The 19,667-nt window shown below is 46.5% G+C and overlaps 1 protein-coding gene across 1 annotated transcript; it reads right to left on the bottom strand.

Annotated features, from left to right (window-relative positions):
* Positions 1-1,512: 1,512 nt before the first annotated feature.
* On the bottom strand, positions 1,513-18,640 carry TGM7 (transglutaminase 7). The gene is made up of 13 exons (XM_046007855.1): positions 18,628-18,640; positions 14,479-14,661; positions 13,804-14,049; positions 13,090-13,208; positions 10,980-11,108; positions 10,717-10,894; positions 8,078-8,216; positions 6,515-6,618; positions 5,903-6,145; positions 4,400-4,726; positions 3,864-4,024; positions 1,917-2,050; positions 1,513-1,672 (listed from the first exon to the last, which is right to left on the bottom strand). Exons 1-13 carry the CDS (start codon positions 18,638-18,640, stop codon positions 1,513-1,515), a joined length of 2,136 nt encoding a protein of 711 aa, XP_045863811.1.
* Positions 18,641-19,667: the final 1,027 nt, after the last annotated feature.

Raw genomic sequence — 19,667 nt, forward strand, 5'->3', positions numbered from 1 at the left:
GACTGAGAGATAATTGGCATATAATATTGTGTGAGTTTAAGGTATACGACATGTTGATCTGATACATTTATATGTCTAATATTATTACTACAGTAGTGTTACTAACACGCCCATTATGTCACAGTTATTTCTTTTTTGTGGTAAGAACATTTAAGGTCGGGTCTCTTGTTAACTTTGAGTATATAATACACTATTGTTAACTACAATCACAATGCCATTAGAGCTCCAGAATTTATTCATCTACCATCTGGAAGTTCTTTGACTAACATCTCCCCAGTTCCCTTCCCCCAGCCCTGGTAACCACCAATCTACTCTCTGTTTCTAGGAGTTCAGCTTTTTTAGACTCCAAATATAAGTCATATGTATTTGTCATTCCGTGTCTGACTTATCTCTCACTTAGCATAAGTGAAAGTCCATTCATTTTGGAGCAAATGGAAAGATTTCCTTTCTTTTTCATGACTGAATAATATTCATGTGTGTGTGTGAGAGAGAGAGAGAGAGAGATACATCTTTGTCCATATATACATTGACAGACACTTGGGTTGTTTCCATATTTTGGCTATTGTCGATAACACTGCAATAAACATGGTGGTGAAAATATCTCCTCAAGATAGCAATTTTATTTCCTTCAGATAAATACCAAACATGGGATTGCTGAATCCTAGGGTAGTTCTATATTTCATTTTTGAGGAACCTCCATACTCTTTTCCACAGGGGCTGCACCAGTTTGCCTTCCCACCAACAGTGCACGAGGGTTCCTTTTTCTCCACATCCTGGTCAACACTTGTTATCTCTTATCTTTTAATGATAGCCCTGTAATGATAACCTTGCAAAGTATAATGAATGTGGTGGGGGGGCATGGGGAGAACAGAAAGATATACAGCAAACTGTTCACAGAGATTTCTTCTGGGACTGGGAGCTGTTTGTGATTTTTTCTTTTGTTTCTTTTCACTTTTCTGCTCTTTCCCAATTATCTAGACTGAGTACAAATGGTTTTGCATGAGCCCAGCCCAGCCCCTCCCATGCTCTAAGCAGAGAAGTCCTGCTAGATAGCTCTGGCCTGTGCCCCTGGGCAGTTCCAGGCCACTGACCTCCCTCCTGCCTCTGTCTTCAGGCTTGCTAAAACAATTTAAATGGAGAGACCTGGGAACCTTGATTCCAGAGAAGCTGACTTAGAGGGGAACATATTAGGCTTATTTCGTGATTGGGGAATCTTAAAGCAGGAGAAAGAAGACAGGAAGAGTAGGGAGGGCCCAGCAGACACAGCTGGCACCCAGGCCAGAGGACCACCCAGTAGCAATAAGGAGCTTGTTAGTGGAGAAGAAAGAACACAGGTGGTAAATAAAGACGTCTTCCGGGTCTCTTCCCAGGATGCACAGAGGTTCCAACAGAGTTTTATTCACCCCCAGGCAGGCGGAGAAGAGGACGGAGAAGGAACAAAGATAACATTATGCCTTCTGGCAGTTGGGAGGGTAAGGGTTGGGGGGGAGTGTAGGGGTTGTGGGGGAGGCCTCAAGAAGCCCTGGAGGCAGCCACAAAGATGTCCCTGTAGCCCTTGATCTCCTTGATCTCTTTGCTGCTAATGAGGACTTGCAGCTGGCGGGGCCCAGTTTTGATGGGGTAGAGGTCCACTTGAATTTGGATGGTATGTCCAGCCACCAGCGTCCCAATGCTGAAAGTCAAAGAATCTGTTAAAGCCTTAAGTAACTGCCAGGGGTGGGGGGTGAGTGGGGAGGGTGATCCGGTTTCCCCTCTTGATGGGTAAGCACTTCCCATGCCTCAGTACCATCAAGCTCAACCTTCCCCAAGGGTGGTCAAACGGGGGTGAGTAGGCATCATCCCAGAGATGAAGGACCATCCTGTGACCCCACAAGGTGCCCCTTGTCAGAGACCAGCATGAGACAAATGGTACATACTTCTTGGATATCTGCCCATCGATGAGGCCACTTCCCTCTAGGACCATGGTGCAGTTACTCAGAGCCACTGTCAGGGTATTGGTCAGGGTGATGTGGACCCTCAGTGCCTTGCCCACCTCAGCCCTTTTAGACACCTGTATGGAGAGAAGGTGGGGATATTGTGATCAGCTGGCCTGATTTCTGTACTGCAGCTCCGTCACCTGACTCCACCATCCCACTGTTGACCACCAGGGACTGCTTACTGAGCAGTAACACCAATGCAGGGTGAGAAGAATATGAGCCCAGAATATTCAAGCTTAACACGTATCCTGACCTGTCTTAGAAGGTCACAATGCTTCAGGAAGCCACCACCATCTGGGAACTGGCACCATGTAGGATTCTATTTCCCTCCCCACCATCTAGTTCAGGATGGCAATTTGATTTTGACCTAAGGGCCAGCTCCAATCTGTTAATCACGGCCAATAGAAATGGTGTGTTGGAAAGACTCCTGAGGACAAAGCCAGAGTCAGAGAGAGTTGTGGTCGATTTGTAGTATCTGACACAGGAAGGGGGTAAGGAAGTGGTGTCCTATGGGCCATCTATATGCTATCAGCAATATCATTCCAAGGCCAAGGTCACATGATATGGCAGAGCCAGGACCTGACCCAGATGTCCCAGACCATGGGCAGGATCTTTTCCCCACATTGCTCTGACATTAGAAACACTCTGAGTTTTTCCAGGTGTGTTCTGTGCATCCCATGGGAATCTGTGTCATAGGGCAGCACAGCCTTGGCCTGTGAGTGGGAGGCAGGGATTCTATCCTACTCACTTCTAGAGCTGGTGCCTAGCTCAGCTCCTGCCAAGTGGTGGATATTTGATAAATGAATGTTGAACTAAGACGAATTCTGACCACCCAGATCATACTTGGGACACGTTCTGGCTCAAAAGAGAATTTAAAAAAAAAAATCAAGGAAAAACAAGAACACATCCTGACTTCTCTAAAATTCAAATGGAAGAAACAAACCCTTTGTACTCTGATGAGGGCAGCAAAGTAGAACAGGTAAAAATGTCTTTGGCTTCTCTCCTAGTGGTACAGGTCATCCCTAGGTCCCTTACCAGTGGGGACCAATCAATAGTCTCCTCGGCATCCCATGTGTTTGCACTGGACCTTGTTGGGAACCAGGGCTCTGGGTAACAGCCAGAGCGCTCACCTCAGCACCACGCTGTGTCTGCACTGCCCACTGTCTGCCACATCATGGTCTGACCACCTGACAGCAGGGCCAGGTGGTTTATGACGTGGAGCCACTCAATTCTTGCTCTGGGTGGGGGTGGAGCATGCTGCTAACAGATCCAGCAGGGGCAAAGCCAGCCTGGGACTAGGCAGAGGGCAAGTCCTTCAGAATGGGGTGCAGGGCTGGGGAAAGGAGGCTTCAAGGGAAGAAAAAACCCTGGTAATAGGAGATGGGGAACATTTCTGCCTCCACTGACCTTTCTTCGACCCGTGTTCCTTCCTCATGCAATTACTTGCCAGCCACAAGATCTTCGAGCTCAAAGTCTGAGCCTCACCTTTCATTTGGGGCCTCTTGCCTGTCACACTATATTAATATCTGCAGTCACCTTTGGAATTTGACTTGTGTTTTTTCTCAAATCCAACTCCTCAACTCCATCTCCTAGCCACGCCTCTCCTGTCTGTCTGCCTCTGCCAAGCTTTTTCCTTGCTTAAAATGCCTTCATCTCCATCTCATTTCTCTGTACGGTGTCTTCCTGTGCAGCCCCACAAAATATCACTCCTCTGAGAAGCCTTTCACCCTGCCCTGCACTTTGCAGGGTACAAGATAACATCGTACTGGGCTTTAATCATATATTTGGTGTCTGAGGCAGGGACTATGTTGTTCACTGCTGGAGCCCAAGCCCTGGATTGGGTGAGTCAGAGGGCCCCCAGGCTCCATCTCTGTCCAGACACCTTACCTCAATAGACAAGTGAGGAGGCTCCAGAGAGATGTCTTTTAGGACCAGCATGGACCTCCCTGTATCTTCCACCTTGGCAATGCCAGACACCCGGATCAGTTTCTCATCTGTCAGCTTGTTTCTGTAATTGTCGTAGGGTAGCAAGAGCGGCAACTGTATCTCTAAGCACAGACAAAAGACACCTTGAGGAGTCTGGAAAGAGAAAGAGGGAGAGAGAGAGAGTATGTGTGTGTGAGAGAGAGAATATGTGTGAGAGTCTGTACGTGTGTGCAAGTATGTTTGTATGCACGTGTCTAAGAGAGATTCAGAGCACTTACCCTCTATCCACCACCCCCAGAGGTCACTGTTGTGTCTCCCCTGGCAGGATGGTGCACATAACATGCAACGTCCTGCCACCAGCAGTTTCACTGTCTGCTATGTGTGTGTGTTGGGGTGCGGGGATCTCCATGGAATCTGGCTGAACCATACCCAGCTTCATTCATGACCCCAAGGTTCCCATCCTTCTTGGCGACTTTCCAGGTCTATCTCATACTCACCCTTCCCAAAATCCAGGTTCAAGTGCACTGTTTGCCTCCAGAGAGGCTCCCGGGTTTCACCCTGGTGCAACAGGGCCTGGGCGCTGAAGCGCACCGCCAGGCTGATGGACCCCCGGGAGTGGACTCTGTCTGGCACCCTCCAGGCATGCAGTGTCAGCATCAGGTCCTGGCCCCACTCGGGGGTCCTGGCCAGGTGAAGTTGCAGCTGTGCGGGCTGGTCCTCAGGGCCCCCAGAGCCCAGCAGATCTAGGAAGGGGGAGGAGGCCCTTCTTGGGGCCAGCATTTTCCCGGAAGCCTTCATGAACACAGATCGCTCCTCAGGGGACCCTGGCCAAAAGAAGAGCCAGTGAGGAGAGACTGAGAGACCAGGGGCCTCCTTTGGGAAGCTAGCCACCCCCCAAACTCCCAGCTCCCCTCCCAAAGCCCCAGCCACATGAAGAGCTGCAGCAGGAGACAGGACAGCATCATAGCTGAGAACATGGGGATTGCCAGTGCTCAGTGCTGGGTTCAAGTTCTTGCTCAGGCACAGTCCCTTACTCTCTGGGTGCTCAGTCTTTTCATCTATAACCCAAGTATAGCTCCTTGCCTCCTAGAGTGGCCAAAATGGTGAGTTACATGAGTTGCTGAACATAAGCACCCAGCATTTTTCTTTGTCATCAGTATTGCCGCTGTCATCAAAGCCAGAGACTTCTTCCCCTGCCAGCATCCTCACTTATAAATACATGCTCAAGTCTTCTGAATCGATCTTCATCTCTTGCTCCTGGGGGCTACTCAACATTCAGGCTGAACCCTACCTCACCCCAAACTGTGGACTTCTCTCTATAGCAGCTACTATGTACCAGAGGCACTGCTCCAAATGCTTTCTGTGTATCCACTCTCCTGCCCTCATAACAGCCCTTGAAGCTGCCATTAACCCATTTTATAGATGAGGAAGTGGAGGCACAGTGATGGTAAGAACACAGCTAGGCTTACACAGCAGGGCCTTGGTTGGTACTCAGGAGGTCAGTACCTGACTGACTCAGGGGAGTCAGACCTCCCCCTGGCCTTCTTTGCTGGGATGTCTACTCCCTTCCACATGCCAGGCATCCTTTGCCTCCTTAAGCAACCACCCCCTACTGTCTTGACATAACAAGATCATGATATGACCCTAGGACAGAGTTCCAAGTAAAATAAAGGACATTCAATTTGAATTTCAGATACACAATGAATAGTTTTCAGTTTAGATATATTGCATACTATATTTGGAACACACTTATACTAATAAAATATTTGCTTATTTGGATTTATCTGGGATTCAGATTTACCTGGATACCCTCTACTTTTATTTGCTCAATCTAGCAACTCTAGGGCCCCATGGCCAGGGCCCAGGAAAGCCCCTGGGAGTTTGCCATGAGGAGGAGGTGATCAGGTAGGGTTTTAACAGGAGCGAGCCATCCTCACTGGGAGGCATGCAAAGGAGATTATACCCACCCCCACCTCCTGAGTCCCCAGGGCCCCAAGCACCTTCTGGATACTTGTAGGAGCTGGTAATGTTCTGGCGCTGATCTGACCCTACCATCTTGGTGCTGATTTCCTTCCCGATGGAACTGGTGTTATGGACCAGGATTTCCTGGGCCTGGCCATTCCCAAAGAGCCAAATGACTTCATCAGCATTCACCTCGGCATACACAAATGGGGTGTCATAGGGCAGGTGGACCTCCCCTTCCCTGATGGCCTTCACAGAGGCAGGGCCACAGCAGAACAGCCCTGTGGAGGGAACAGAAGTTGAGGACAGCTGCCAGCTGCCAGCATGTGGACTGGGGTGGCTGTTGAGGGGTAGGGTGGCAGGGGCAGACAGGGAGATGGGATGGAGAAGACCCACATCCACAGAGTGCTCTCAAATTCCCACAAATTCACCCAATCCTCACAGCCACCCTGTGAAATGGCAGTTATCATCATCTTCCCTACTTCACAGGTGAGGAAGCAACTGAGAGGTCCTGTTACTCATCTAGGTCACCCAGCTGAAGGCGACAAAGTGAGAAAAATACTGCTCCTTTCTGGCCTCCCGCTCATGTGGTCAGTGCCCGACCAGCCTCCGCACAGAGCCCAGACCCTTCCACAGGGCCCCTCACTCACCGCTGCTGGTTTGCTGGGGAGTGGGGTCCAGAACCTGCCAACCATTGTATCCTGGTGGGAGATCTTTCCGGATCATCCAGCACTCATTCCAGACGTGGAAATTCCTATAGAAAAGAGGAAGATGAGGATTTATTTCAAAAGATTTGCCAGGTATTGGGTACTATACTGAATCCTGTAATTTATATCAGTTTTTTAATTAAAGTATAGCTGACATACAATATTGTATTAGTTTCAGGTGTACAACATAGCGATTTAACATCATATCAGTTATGAAGCGATCACCATGAAAAATCTAGCTACCATCTGGCACTGCACAAAGCTATTATGTTTTAATTATATTCGTGCCCCCCCTTTTTTACTTATTTAGAAGTCATTTCAAACTTACAGTAAAGTTGCAAGCATAGTACAAAAAATACCCATCTACCCAATTCATCTATCATTAACATTTTGCCCATTTGCTTTATTATTCGCTTTGTTTCAGTATGGATGTGAAGATGATGAATACATTTTTTTCCTTTGTTTTTTACTTCAGTGTGTACTTTCTTAGAGATCTTCTCCTACATAATCATGTACAGTTATTAACCTCATATACTTACTGCTGATACAATACTTTTATCTAAATTACTGTCTATATTTCAGTTTTGTCAATTGACCTAGTGATGCCCTTTATGACATTCATTTCCGCCTGGTCCAGAATCACACACATCTAGTTGGGCAAGGCCCTTTGTCTGCTTGGATCTGGAGGGGCTCCTCAGCCTTTGTTGTATTACACTGACATTTGGAATACAGTATTTATTTATTTGTCAGAGTGATCCTTATTTTGAGCTTGTCTGATGTTTCCTCATGATTAGATTCAGATTATGCATTCATACACAGAATTCGACATAATTCTGTGATCCCGCCTTCCCAGATACACCACTGCTGACTGAACGGGGGATAGTTCATCCTCTAGGAGCTCAGAGAGGGAGGGGCTCCAAGGATAGCTGCTAGTTCTCACACAACTCAAAGATCATACCTGGAAACTAGCTGGAAAGGAAAACCAGAAAATCAGATTTAAAGTAGAGCAGAGGAAAGAGGAGCCAGGGGACGAGATGAGAGATACAGAAGAGAAGGGATGCACAGAGATACACACGCACGTACACATGCACACTCACATGTGTGCAATGAGAGTGGGATAGGTAGAGGAAGAAGCAGGAGAGACTGAGGAAGTAGGCAAAGACAGCAGTCCAGGCCCAAGAGGCAAGCAGAGAATGACACAGACAGAATGGCTCAAAGAAGGACGAGTAAGAGGCATGCAGATTTTGAGATCAGTATTCACAGACCACACAATCTATTCATTAAGATGTGGGCTCTGGAATGTTACCCCATAGTCTTCTATCGCTGAAATGAGTGTGATGTGATGACCTAATTAGCCAGAACAGTCTCCTAGGTGGGGGAATTACTCTCTGGGCACTAGCCACAAAAGGAAGGGTGATACTGTCTAAGACCAGAGGGTAGTGTATCAGAGTTTCCCTGCCCGTCCTAAGATGGAGCAGAGATCTGTTTGAGACTGTGTCCCCTTACCATATTTTGTCTCGCTTCTGAGTTGGCAGCATCTCTGCATTTTGGTCATAGTAGGTGTCAATGGTTAAGTTCCCATCCATGTTGTGTGCAGAACGAAAATTGGAAACCACGCGGGTTGGAACACCTAAACATCTCATTACTAAAGAGAAGGAAAGTGTGGAGAATCACTGAGTCCATTTCAAGTAGAATCTTTGGTTTCCCAGGCATCCTTTCTAAGTTTTAAGCTGGAGGACAGAAAGAAGGCCAAGATTCTTGCAGATCCATACCTGTAACTCCTTTATTCTCGGGGCACTGCACCCAGGCCCAGAACCCTGCTGCCTACCTGCCCCATCGAAGGTCTCCATCCCACTAAGAGAAAGAAATCATGTGAAGGTAAGCTTAAAAATAATAAGCAACTCGGTTTATCATTTAGGGCTTTTTTCATTCAGCAGCTTTCCACATTAAAAACAGAGAACGTGAAACATTTGCTAATTCGAAAGAAAATAAGAAACTTTAGGCATTATGCTGTGGCCAGTTGTGTGACCATCAGTAGGTGACTTAACTTCTCTAGCTCTTAGTCTCCTTGTGTGTAACAAAATAAGGAATTGGACCAGCTGATTTACTGAAATACAGGGTTTGGAGGAGGTAAGAAAGAAATCAGAGAAAGGATAGAAGGGCAATATAGACCTACGGAGATTAAAGGGAAAACCTCAGGGACAAAGGGAACTTCCAGGTACAGAGGCAACAACGATCTTTGACAAGGCAACAGCACCCTCTTGTGGCTTCTCAGGATAGTACAGTAAAGCCCTTTTATTTTCTGTATTATTATTTTTTTATTATGTTATGCTAGTCACCATACAGTACATCATTAGTTTTTGATGTAGTGTTCCATGAGTCATTGTTTGCATATAATGCCTGGTGCTCCATGCAGTATGCGCCCTCCTTAATACCCAGCACCGGGCTAACCCATCCCCCCACCCCCTCCCCTCTGAAACTCTGTTTCCTGTAGTCCATAGTCTCTCGTGGTTTGTCTCCCACTCTGGTTCTCCCCCTTTATTTTTCCCTTCCTTCTCCTAATGTCCTCTATGTTGTTCACTTACTTGTGGAACATAAGGAATATAAAGGCTTTTTAAAACTGAGTTAAAATTTCGTTGTAAGTAGTTAAGATCTACTCATTCAAAGCACACACACACACACACACACACACACACACACACACACCTACCTGCCCAGGGCCAAATAAAATCAAGAGCCAGATGTGCCTTAGGGCCCCACCTCATCCAGCAAGGCAAGGAGTTTAGATGAGGAGTTTAGGTGGAGGTTTCCTCTACCTCTCCCTTGCCCGGGAGGAGCAGAGGGTGATTCCTGAGGCTGCTGAGAGGATAATAAGTAAGAAAAGTAAGAGAACTATTAAGTTGATCAATCGTTTTGTTTTGATAGATTCAAAACCCCAAAAGGAGCCAGTCACCTGTTCAAGAGTCACCTGTCTACTCCCAGCACAGCTTCTGGGCCTGTCACCCTTTGCAGGGGTGACAGCTAAACCAGGGCTGCAGGTGGCCAGGGGCTGTGTGATGGGAGCAGCTGTCCCCTCACTCAGTGGCCCCAGGGCTCTAGGGCCTGGGAGCAAGGAGAGGCGTCAACGTGGAGTAAGGATGCAGACCTAGATCTCATCCTCTCATTCCAGTATCTAAGGGTCCAAGCCCTCCTCCATGACACCTGCCTACCCAGGGACTTCCCAGCCCAGGCATGTGGCCATACTAAATTCTAATGCTGTACTGAGCATTTTTCGGGGAAAATGGAAAAATGGAAGAGCAAAATGAGGTCACTTGATTTGGTCATTTGATTTGAACATCTCCTCTGTCTGCAGCGCTCGTACCTAACTGCCAAGTTATGCTGTCCCTGTCAGAAGAATTTAGAATTTTGTCTTTGGCCTCTGTCTCTGTCTTCCCTGATCTATATTCCCTCCAACTGAGAGCCAGTCCATTCATTCAGCAAACATTGACTGAGCCCCACAATGTAACAGGTACACTCTTCCTTGCATGGGGGAAGACAGGAAGGCACCTCAATATTCTGTCTTTCCCTCACCTTCACAGATAATCCAATCAATGCCTTTGCACTAAACTGTAATAAAGGATCATGCATAAAATGTCGATGCTTCATGCAGGTATTTGGCCAACTAGCAAACCTCCAATTGTAACTCCTCAAGAATCTCTCTGAAAAGTATTTGGTAGCTGCCAGCTCTGCCCGCAGGTGAGATCAGGCTTTTCCAGACCATCTGCTTGCACCTCAAGCTTCCCCCAGCCTGTCCCTGATTCCAGGCTCCCCTGGAGCTAAGAAGCCTGACTGTGGTAGAAAGGAGCTGCCTTTGCCTCCACTTTGAGACCACAAGCTTCTCTCTCCAGGTGACCATTTTAATAGTCCATCTGCCATCCAGGAGACTGCCGAATGATTGCAACAGGTCAGCCTCCCTCCTAGACAAACATGCAAGACTCCTCAGTCTGTGCTGGTTCAGGGTCACATGTATATCATTCCTTAGCTGGGGGGCTACCAACAAGCCACAGTTAACTTATGTGAAAATGGAGATCATCAGAGCCCAACCTCAAAGGGTTATCACGAAAATTAAATGAATGACCCTGCATCCCCATCTCCCCACCACTCACCTGTGCACATTACAGCTGCAAAGACCCAGCACTGCCCATACTTCACAGGCTGCCTGCCCCTGGCTGACCACTGCCGCAGGATGGCTACGCTGCCATTCCACTCCAGCGGGCTGACCCCCCTGGAGTAGTCCTCTCCCCAGTTCCCCTGCAGCACACCGCTGTCGTCATTGCTGTTGATCTGCGAAGGCCAGACAGGTGCGTTTCTACAGTGCCCCAGGGAAGCCCAGCTCGTCCTCAGACAGAGGCGGGAGAGCTGTCCTTACCATGGCGCTCACCACCCTGCAGATGTACACTGGGTCGTTCCGCTGAGAGTAGTCTTTGGACGGATTCTCTAAGAAGTACAGGCTCTTGTTCAAGATCTCGAAGCAGATATCTATGATGTCCTCTTCAAACTTCCAAGTGATTTCAAGGGAGAGAAAAGAGAAGAGTATAAATGTCCATTATCCTGAAACATCAAGTCAGTGACATAGACTTTTAGGGATGGGGCATATGTGCTGGGGTTGGGGGTTAGATACTAGACAAAGCCCTGCCTTCAAAGAGCTTACAAATCAAATTGGGAATGTATGAGATAAAGAATTCTGAAAAATGAACTGTGTGGCTCTGATGGAAAAATGCAAACAGAATTCAGAGGTAAGAGATCCCTGTTGACCAAGAGGTCAGAGAAGGCCATTGGTGCCAGGGGGCTTTGAAGGACTAGATGGACAGAAAGAGAGCAGGGTAGAGAGGTTCACCTGAGGTCTTTGAGTTTGGTTTCAAGGACAGGGTTTAGAGATTCTTGCTTCTGGAGGACATGAGGGAGTAGGAAAGATCAGATGGATAAAAACAGGGTCAGCCATGAAAGGAGAGGCGGCAGAGTGTGGGGACCCTGGAAATCAGGTAGAGGAGTTCAGCTGAAGCTGGGAGCCCAGGAGAAGCCAGTGTAAGCTCATGACATACGTTTATGACATGTAAAGCAACACATACTGCAACCCTTTTGGCTGCCAGATGCACTGGTATTTGTTTCAGGTTTCAAAAAATTACACAAGTTGTCACTTGGGTACAAGTGACAGAGGGAAAACAGGGCAAGGCCCCTGCTCTCTCCCCGCTACCCTCCTGGTGAGTATGGAGGGGGCTGAGATGGCAGTGGGAGGGAGGCAAAAAGTACATCAGTCATGGCTGGTGGTTGGGAGTCGGAAAGTTGCCCAGAGCCAAAGGTCCCACCCTTTATATACTGACTGGATATTGGATATTATTAAAGAAATTGCTGTTTGTTTCTTCAGTTATGATAATGTATTATTCAGTTTTTCAAAAAGAGTCATCATCTTTTAGAGCTATAAACAGAAGTATTACTGGACTGAATGATACAGTATCTACAATTTCCTTCCAAAAATTCCATTGATGAGTGGGGAGGGACGGGGACAGCATAGACCAGGGATGGACAGACTTTTTCTGTAAAGGACCAGATAGTAAGTACTTTAGGTTTTGCAGGCTGTGGGGTCTCTGTCTCAGCTACTCAACTCTGCCACTATAACATTAACACAGCCATAGATGATATGTAAATGAGTGAGTGTGGCTGTGTTCCCATGAAATGTTATTTATGGACACCAAAGCTTGAACTTCATGTAATTTTCACATCAAAAAAAGTTTTTTGATTCTTTTTCAACAATTTAAAAATATGAAAACCATTCTTAACTCAGGGACCATATAAAAGCAGTCAGTGGACTCTAGCTTGCAAACCCCTGGTATAGATGGAATTAGGTTCACCATAAATTGCTCACTATTGAACTTGAGAGATAGGTTCATTTTAGTAGCCTGTCTACTTGGATTATGTTTGTAGTTTTTATATAAAATATTAAAAACTTGAGAGGCACCTGGCTGGCTCAGTCAGTGGAGCATGCCACTTTTGATCTCTGGGTTGTAAGTTTGAGCCCCATGTTGGGTTGTAGAGGTTACTTAAAAAAATCTTGAATGGGATCGGGAGGGAGACAAACCATAAGTGACTCTTAATCTCACAAAACAAACTGAGGGTTGCTGGGGGGAGGGGGGTTGGAGAGGGGGAGTGGGGTTATGGACATTGGGGAGGGTATGTGCAATGGTGAGTGCTGTGAAGTGTGTAAACCTGGCGATTCACAGACCTGTACCTCTGGGGATAAAAATACATTATATGTTTATTAAAAAATAAGAAATAAATAAAAATTTTTTTAAAATCTTGAAACAAAAACCAAAACTTTGAAAGATATCTCCCCTTCCTTCCTTGCCCTCTCTTACTGGATGGGAAATCGGCAGGTGCCACACACCCTGACTTTTGTTAGTGGCCCTTTGTGAGCTAATAGAGTTGCTTAAGAACCAGCTTCAGGAGACCCGCCCCAGGCCCACTTTCCGTGACGGGGTTACCTGCCCATAGTTCCAGGGCCAGGCGGTGATGAATCTTTCATGACCCTTGTAAACAAAGCCATAGTCCATCATGATGTACTCCTGTAGCAGGATTTCACTTGGCAGGTAGACATCGTCCTCTGAGTGGTTAAGGAGTGGAGGGGGCAAAAAACAAAAAGTAATAAAGAGATAAGACAGCAATGACAGCATCCTGCTGGATAATAGGGGAAAAAACATGTTGATGGCAAGAGAAATCAAGACTGGACCCTTTAAAAATCTACTTTGCTTTTCTAGAGGCCAGTGATAGAATCAGTCCCTTTAAAACATAATCATCATTTGCTGATGGTAAAAGTGGAAAGCTTGTTGTAGAGATCTGGAAAATACAGATGATGGAAAGAAGATAATGAAAATCACTCAGTCCTCCTACTCAGAGATACCCACCGTTACAATTGGTGTATCCCAGCCATTCTTTCTCTCCACATATACAATTAAGGTCCTATGGTGTTCCATTTCCTAATCTATTTCACTTAACCTCACACCATGAACATTTTCATCGTGCCATTTGGTTTTTTGGTTTTTGTTTTGCTTTGTTTTTTGGTAAAGATGGTTTTTAGTGAGCACATGGTAATATATGGCATAGATAGTTGACTTGTATCTTCTGGGTTTTCTCAGAAGAACCTCACTGAGCATTCCCAGTGTTTCAGGTTAGCATTACCCCCCGTGAGCAAGTCATACCTGCATTCCAAGGGTTAAAAAGCAGGATGAAAGTCCCCAGTGGGTGAACCACACTGTTACTCTGACCCTGGGAGATCTCTAGCTTCAGAGTATAGGGACCAATGACTGCATTGGCTGGCGTGAAAAGGGAGACTAAGAGCGAGTTGGTGTCAATGGTGAAGTCAAAGGCGCTCCAGACATTTCCTTTTCGAGCCTGGGTGAGAGAGAAGGTGGCTCGGGTTCCCAGCAACTCCTTGGGCGCCGGTCCTGTGTGGGAGAGAATGACCCCAGAGTGAGGTTTTAAAATCTATGTGATGTGATTCCAGGAAGACTGAGAGGACCCTCACCTCCTTACTAATCTTTTTGGCTAAAGGCTTTTATTGCCACTGGGTGTCTTTGGGCAAGCCACTTACGACCTGTGGGCCTCAGTATTTTTATCTGTAAAATGGGATCATAATACTACCCACCTGAAACTCTCATCATGGGGATTAAATGAAAGTTTGAGCACAGCACCTGTTGCATATGGAAAAATCAGCTATTACTATTACAACTGCAGTTTGCTGAGTTGGCCAAATCTTTCCTTAACATCACTTATAGGGCCCTGGGGATGCCAAGAAAGAAGAGGGGAGGGAGCACTCAGAAACGAGAGGTGGGAGCCCTCTAGGTGAGTTTTGCCTTGGGACCAGGTGAACTCACCAGTCTCAGCCACGAAGGTGAGATAGTCTGTCCCAAAGTGAAAGGGTCGGTTGAAATGTAGTTGGAGCCCAAAGGACTGGCCCCGTCTCACGATGAGGCGCCTCAGGCCCATCTCCTGGGTGTGATGCTCTTTGTTGTTCCTCGGGCTCTGCAGATCCACAGACCTGAGCTCCAAGGCTGCCACTGGAGGGGGGCAAGGAGGAGACCAGTCATTACCCAGCTGCGGCTCCCTGGCTCTGTCTTAGGTAGGATTCTGTCCAGACCTTAGCCCTTCTGCCACTCTGCCTCCTAGTTTCACAGCCTAGCTTTGGAGGGCAATGTAGCAGGATCTGACCCTGGAGTGGGAAGACTGTGATCCTAGTGACCTCTGCCCCTGGACCCCAGAGCTACAGGGCTTACGAATTAGGGTCCCAGGAAGAGAAATGTTTCTACAGCACTAAAACTTAACCCTTGAAGGGCCACCGCGTACTATTAACCACTTTTTTTGACAGTCTTTCCAAAAGTTACTCTATTGTCCTACTGATAGAAGAAAGAGCATATTAGAATTTTGAATGAATTAAGTCAGTGAGCTGACTGGAGGCTGGCACCTCAGCTACAGGCTTTAAGATCCTGGGCGGGTGGCTTATTTCTCACCTGTCAGCCACATTCCATGTGTATGAGGGCATTGACTCTCCCCAGGATGCTCCTGTAGGTGTACACCTAATATACAGATTAAAGACTCTCATAGCTCCATGGGCCAGAGTGTGGGCTTTCACCACCTCAGCTGTGGGACTTTGAGCAAGTCACTTATGTCCCTAGACATCAGTGTCCTCCACTGAGAAACAGAGACTGTGGTATTCCCACCCCATAGGGTTCACCTGGGCGTTGAGTGAGGATTCGCGTGGAAAGACCTTATTGTAGTGGCAGGTGGAGAGTCAGCCTTCAGTGATCCCTCATGGCTCTTAGTGCTAGGAATAACGCAGCCTCAGACCATTTGCTTTGTTATTTCTGCTGGTGGTATTTATTGCACTTACCGTAAATGAAAATCTGTTAAGCCTTTGTCCCTAGTAGCATATGAGTTTATCTCAGTGGTTCTCCACTGGAGAAATTCTGTCCCCTGGGGGAAATTTAGCAATGTCTGGAGGTATTTTTGGTGGTCACAACTGGGATAGAGCCCAAAGATGCTGCCAAACAGCATCCTAGAGGAAAAACAAATGTCGGCACCTACTTGGTTTTTGTGCCATTCACATTTTGAACTTCTACATATATTCTTTTTTTAAAAAATATTTTATTGACTCGGGGCGCCTGGGTGGCTCAGCGGGTTAAAGCCTCTGCCTTCGGCTCAGGTCATGATCCCAGGGTCCTGGGATCGAGCCCCGCATCGGGCTCTCTGCTCGGCAGGGAGCCTGCTTCCTCCTCTCTCTCTGCCTGCCTCTCTGCCTAGTTGTGATTTCTGTCAAATAAATAAAAAATAAAATATTAAAAAATATATTTTATTGACTTATTTATTTATTTGAGAGAGAGCGAGCAACAGAGTGAGGGGCAGAAGGAGAGCAGACTTTCCGCTGCGCAGGGAGCCTGATGCCGGGCTCGATGCAGACTCCGTCCCAGGACTCCAGGATCAGGACCTGAGCTGAAGGCAGACACTTAGCTGACTGAGCCACCCACGTGCCCCCAAACTTCCACATATATTCTTTATGTTTTTACTAAATGAATTCACTTTGCTAGTTTCAGCTCATCTTTCCCACCTGGCTGGATTTCTTGAATTCCAATTCTTTCACTCAAATACCATCTGAGGATTGCCTAAACTGTTTTCCAGCTCTTCTTCCAGTCACTGGTAATAAGATGGTTCTAAACATGAGGGCTTAAATCAGAAGCCAATGGATCGTGTTAGAGCTTTCTTCCAGGTTAATGCTGAGCTATTAGGAAATATTCTCTAAGTATAGTTGTTCAACTACCTGTGACTACATCTAATACTTCACATGAGGAAAGTGGATTAGGTATTTAAATATGTTTTTCAGAAGGGCGCCTGGGTGGCTCAGTCAGTTAAGCCATCTGCCTTTGTTTCAGGTCATGATCCCTGATCCTGGAATCAAGCACGTCCCTCATTGGGCTCTCTTCACAGTTGGGAGCCTCCTTCTCCCTCTCCCTCTGCCCCTCCCCCTTCCCCTATTTGTGATTTCTAGCTCATTCTCTCTGCCAAATAAATAAATAAAATCTTTAAAAAATGTCTTACACAGTCTAAAGCAAATCCAAATTTAATATTTGCATCTTTCCCACAAATTTGATAAACTTTTGGCTAAAAACAATGTTCTTGTTGATTCCTTGATCCCCCCCTTCTTGTAACCTTCTTTCCTTGAGATAGATTCAAAGCTGAATTACTGGATCGAATAGTATGAAGTTTTTATCCTCTTGATGTAACTTAGGCACTTAAATAATTACATTATTAGAACCAGAAAAGTCAGGGCAAGATCTAAGACAGATGCTTTGGGGTTACTTAATAGCATTTTTTAAAAAATCAGATCCAGGGGCGCCTGGGTGGCTCAGCGGGTTAAAGCCTCTGCCTTCGGCTCAGGTCATGATCCCAGGGTCCTGGGATCGAGCCCCGCATCAGGCTCTCTGCTTGGTTGGGAGCCTGCTTACTCCTCTCTCTCTCTCTGCCTGCCTCTCTGCCTACTTGTAATCTCTATCTGTCAAAAAAAAAATAAATCTTTAAAAAAAAAAATCAGATCCAATCCATTAGTAGTTAGAAAATAAATTTAGAGAAATGTGACCAATATTTTTTATTTTTATTTTATTTTTTTTTAAAGATTTATTTATTTGACAGATAGAGATTACAAGTAGGCAGAGAGGCAGGCAGAGAGAGAGAGAGGAGGAAGCAGGCTCCCAGCCAAGCAGAGAGCCCGATGCAGGGCTCGATCCCAGGACCCTGGGATCATGACCTGAGCTGAAGGCAGAGGCTTTAACCCGCTGAGCCACCCAGGCGCCCCGTGACCAATATTTTTTAAAACAGAAAATATCACAATGTATCACACATAAGGAGAGCAAGTGTAATTTTATGTGTAACTGGGTCATGATGTGAACTGTGGGTCATAGTCAAAAATTTGAAAACTGGCCTAGATACTGGTGGAAATGGATTGCATCTTCTCTGTTCCTGAGGGGTCTGATGTATTCATACCAGGAACTGCAAGACCTCTGAAGGAAGTTTCTCCACCCCATGTATAGAGCCTAGTGGCTATTCCACCCTGAAAGATCAGATCCCAAAGAAGGCAGTGAACAGCACCCAGGAGTGCTTATACCACTTCCACAAAAAGGAACAGGACTGGGGGCAGCCTTTTCCTGGCTGCTGTTCACAGCTGGAAACATAGTTCCTAAGGGCTGCCAAGTCAATTCTCCCTTTACCCAGGCTGGATCTTGGTTTGGGAAGGAAAGGAGAAGAGGAAGAAGGGAGATGTCTTCCTCTCCATGCCTGAGGTTGCAGTGCACGGAGAAAACTCATTCTCCTTTGGAGACTCAGGTTTTCTTTTTATTCCACTTAATACCACTATGTATTTGGCTCACTAAAGTGCATTTCCTGTCAGGGAGACGGTGACTTCAGAGAACAAAAGAGAGGTCCTTCAAGGGAGTAGGAAAAGAAAACCAAGAGGCTCAAGAAGAGGTTCAACAAAGCAGGAAATCCAGCAGAAGCAATTGGGAAAAACATGTCAGCACCCATAAGGCCTTATTGACTTGGTCACAGGCCCACCAGAGTTAGTGACTTGAGTGAGAGGACGGTAAGACCTGGCCATGTGATTCCTGGTGGTTGACTAATATGAAGACAAGGAAGGATCAAAATATACCCCCATGTATTATTAGTCTTAAAAAGTTGGGGGAGAGGTGGATATTTAAACAGCCTGTGATGAGTCTATGATGAGTTCTGAGGTGAGTGCTGAAGCTCCTGCCCTTTGAGACCAAAGCCTGAGGCAGCCTTGCTCTCGAGGGTGGATCCATCTTTGCCCTTGGGTCTTAGCTCCGAGGTAACCACTACACTGAGGCTTTCTTTGGCCACTGAATATGATGCCTCACCTCTCACCCTATTGCTTGCCATCACAAAACCCTCCTTATTCTCTGCTATTCATAGTATCTAGAATTAGTTCCTCAGAAGCAGAGACCTTGGCCGTCTTCTCACACCTGGATCCCCCATGCCGAGGATGGAGCATGGTTCCTAATTGCTGTCAACGATAGCTAACGCTCACCGAATACCTACTACATGCAGGCACCATCAGAAGTATTTTATTCATCTGAAACCGTTTCTGTTCTTTCAACCACCCTGCGATGGAGGTGTTAATATTGTTCCCCACATGCAGGGAGGTATAGGGCAGAGCTGGGATTCAAACCCATGTGGGTTGGTTCCAGAGCCTTCCCTCTTAACGTTCACAGTCTCCTGCTTCCTTGGTGGGTTCTCTAGGATGTTTTCTGCAGCAGTATGTGCAGCATGGATAAAGTACAAGGAGAATAACCCTACAGGAGGGCATTGGGACTATAGGGGAAGAAGAGAGAAGCCCACGATGGGTGCTTGACTCCAGGCCAAGATGCTGCTGTTCGATTCAGTAGTGATGGGTATACCTATCCATGGTGGGAGGATAAAATGGTACAACTTTCTGAGGGCAATTTATCAGTATTTATTACCAAAGGAAAGAAAGTCTTAAAACTTAAATACATTTGAGCCATAAATTCCTCTTTTGGAAATTTTTCCTAAGAAAAATCACAATTTGTGTACAAAAATGTAAGCAATGAGGATCTTCAGTTCAACCCAAATATCCTACAGTTAAGAGCTGGATATGTAAACTCTATTCCTCTCATAACAGAAAGAACAAAGAATCTGGGGAAATAATTCATGAGGCATTAAGAAGCAACATAAAAAGACCCAAACCCGGGGTGCCTGGGTGGCTCAGTGGGTTAAAGCCTCTGCCTTTGGCTCAGGTCATGATCCCAGGGTCCTTGGATCGAGCCCCGCATCGAGCCCCGCATCGAGCCCCGCATCGAGCCCCGCGTCGGGCTTCCTGCTCAGTGGAGAGCCTGCTTCCTCCTCTCTCTCTGCCTGCCTCTCTGCCTACTTGTGATCTCTCTCTGCCACATAAATAAATAAAATCTTAAAAAAAATTACTCTTTAAAAAAAAAATAGACTCAAACCCGATATGGTAAGAGGTGGCACTATGGGAAATTCCTCT

This window comes from Meles meles, chromosome 6, assembly GCF_922984935.1.
Source record: "Meles meles chromosome 6, mMelMel3.1 paternal haplotype, whole genome shotgun sequence".
Lineage (NCBI taxonomy): Eukaryota > Metazoa > Chordata > Mammalia > Carnivora > Mustelidae > Meles > Meles meles.

Excerpts from the sequence above, each read along its gene's own strand:
- TGM7 (XM_046007855.1), bottom strand. Across the intron at positions 11,109-13,089 it reads GGCCCTGGAACTATGGGCAG|TTTGAAGAGGACATCATAGA; the intron begins GTAACCCCGTCA and ends ATCACTTGGAAG. Across the intron at positions 10,895-10,979 it reads GCAGGGTGGTGAGCGCCATG|ATCAACAGCAATGACGACAG; the intron begins GTAAGGACAGCT and ends TGGCCTTCGCAG.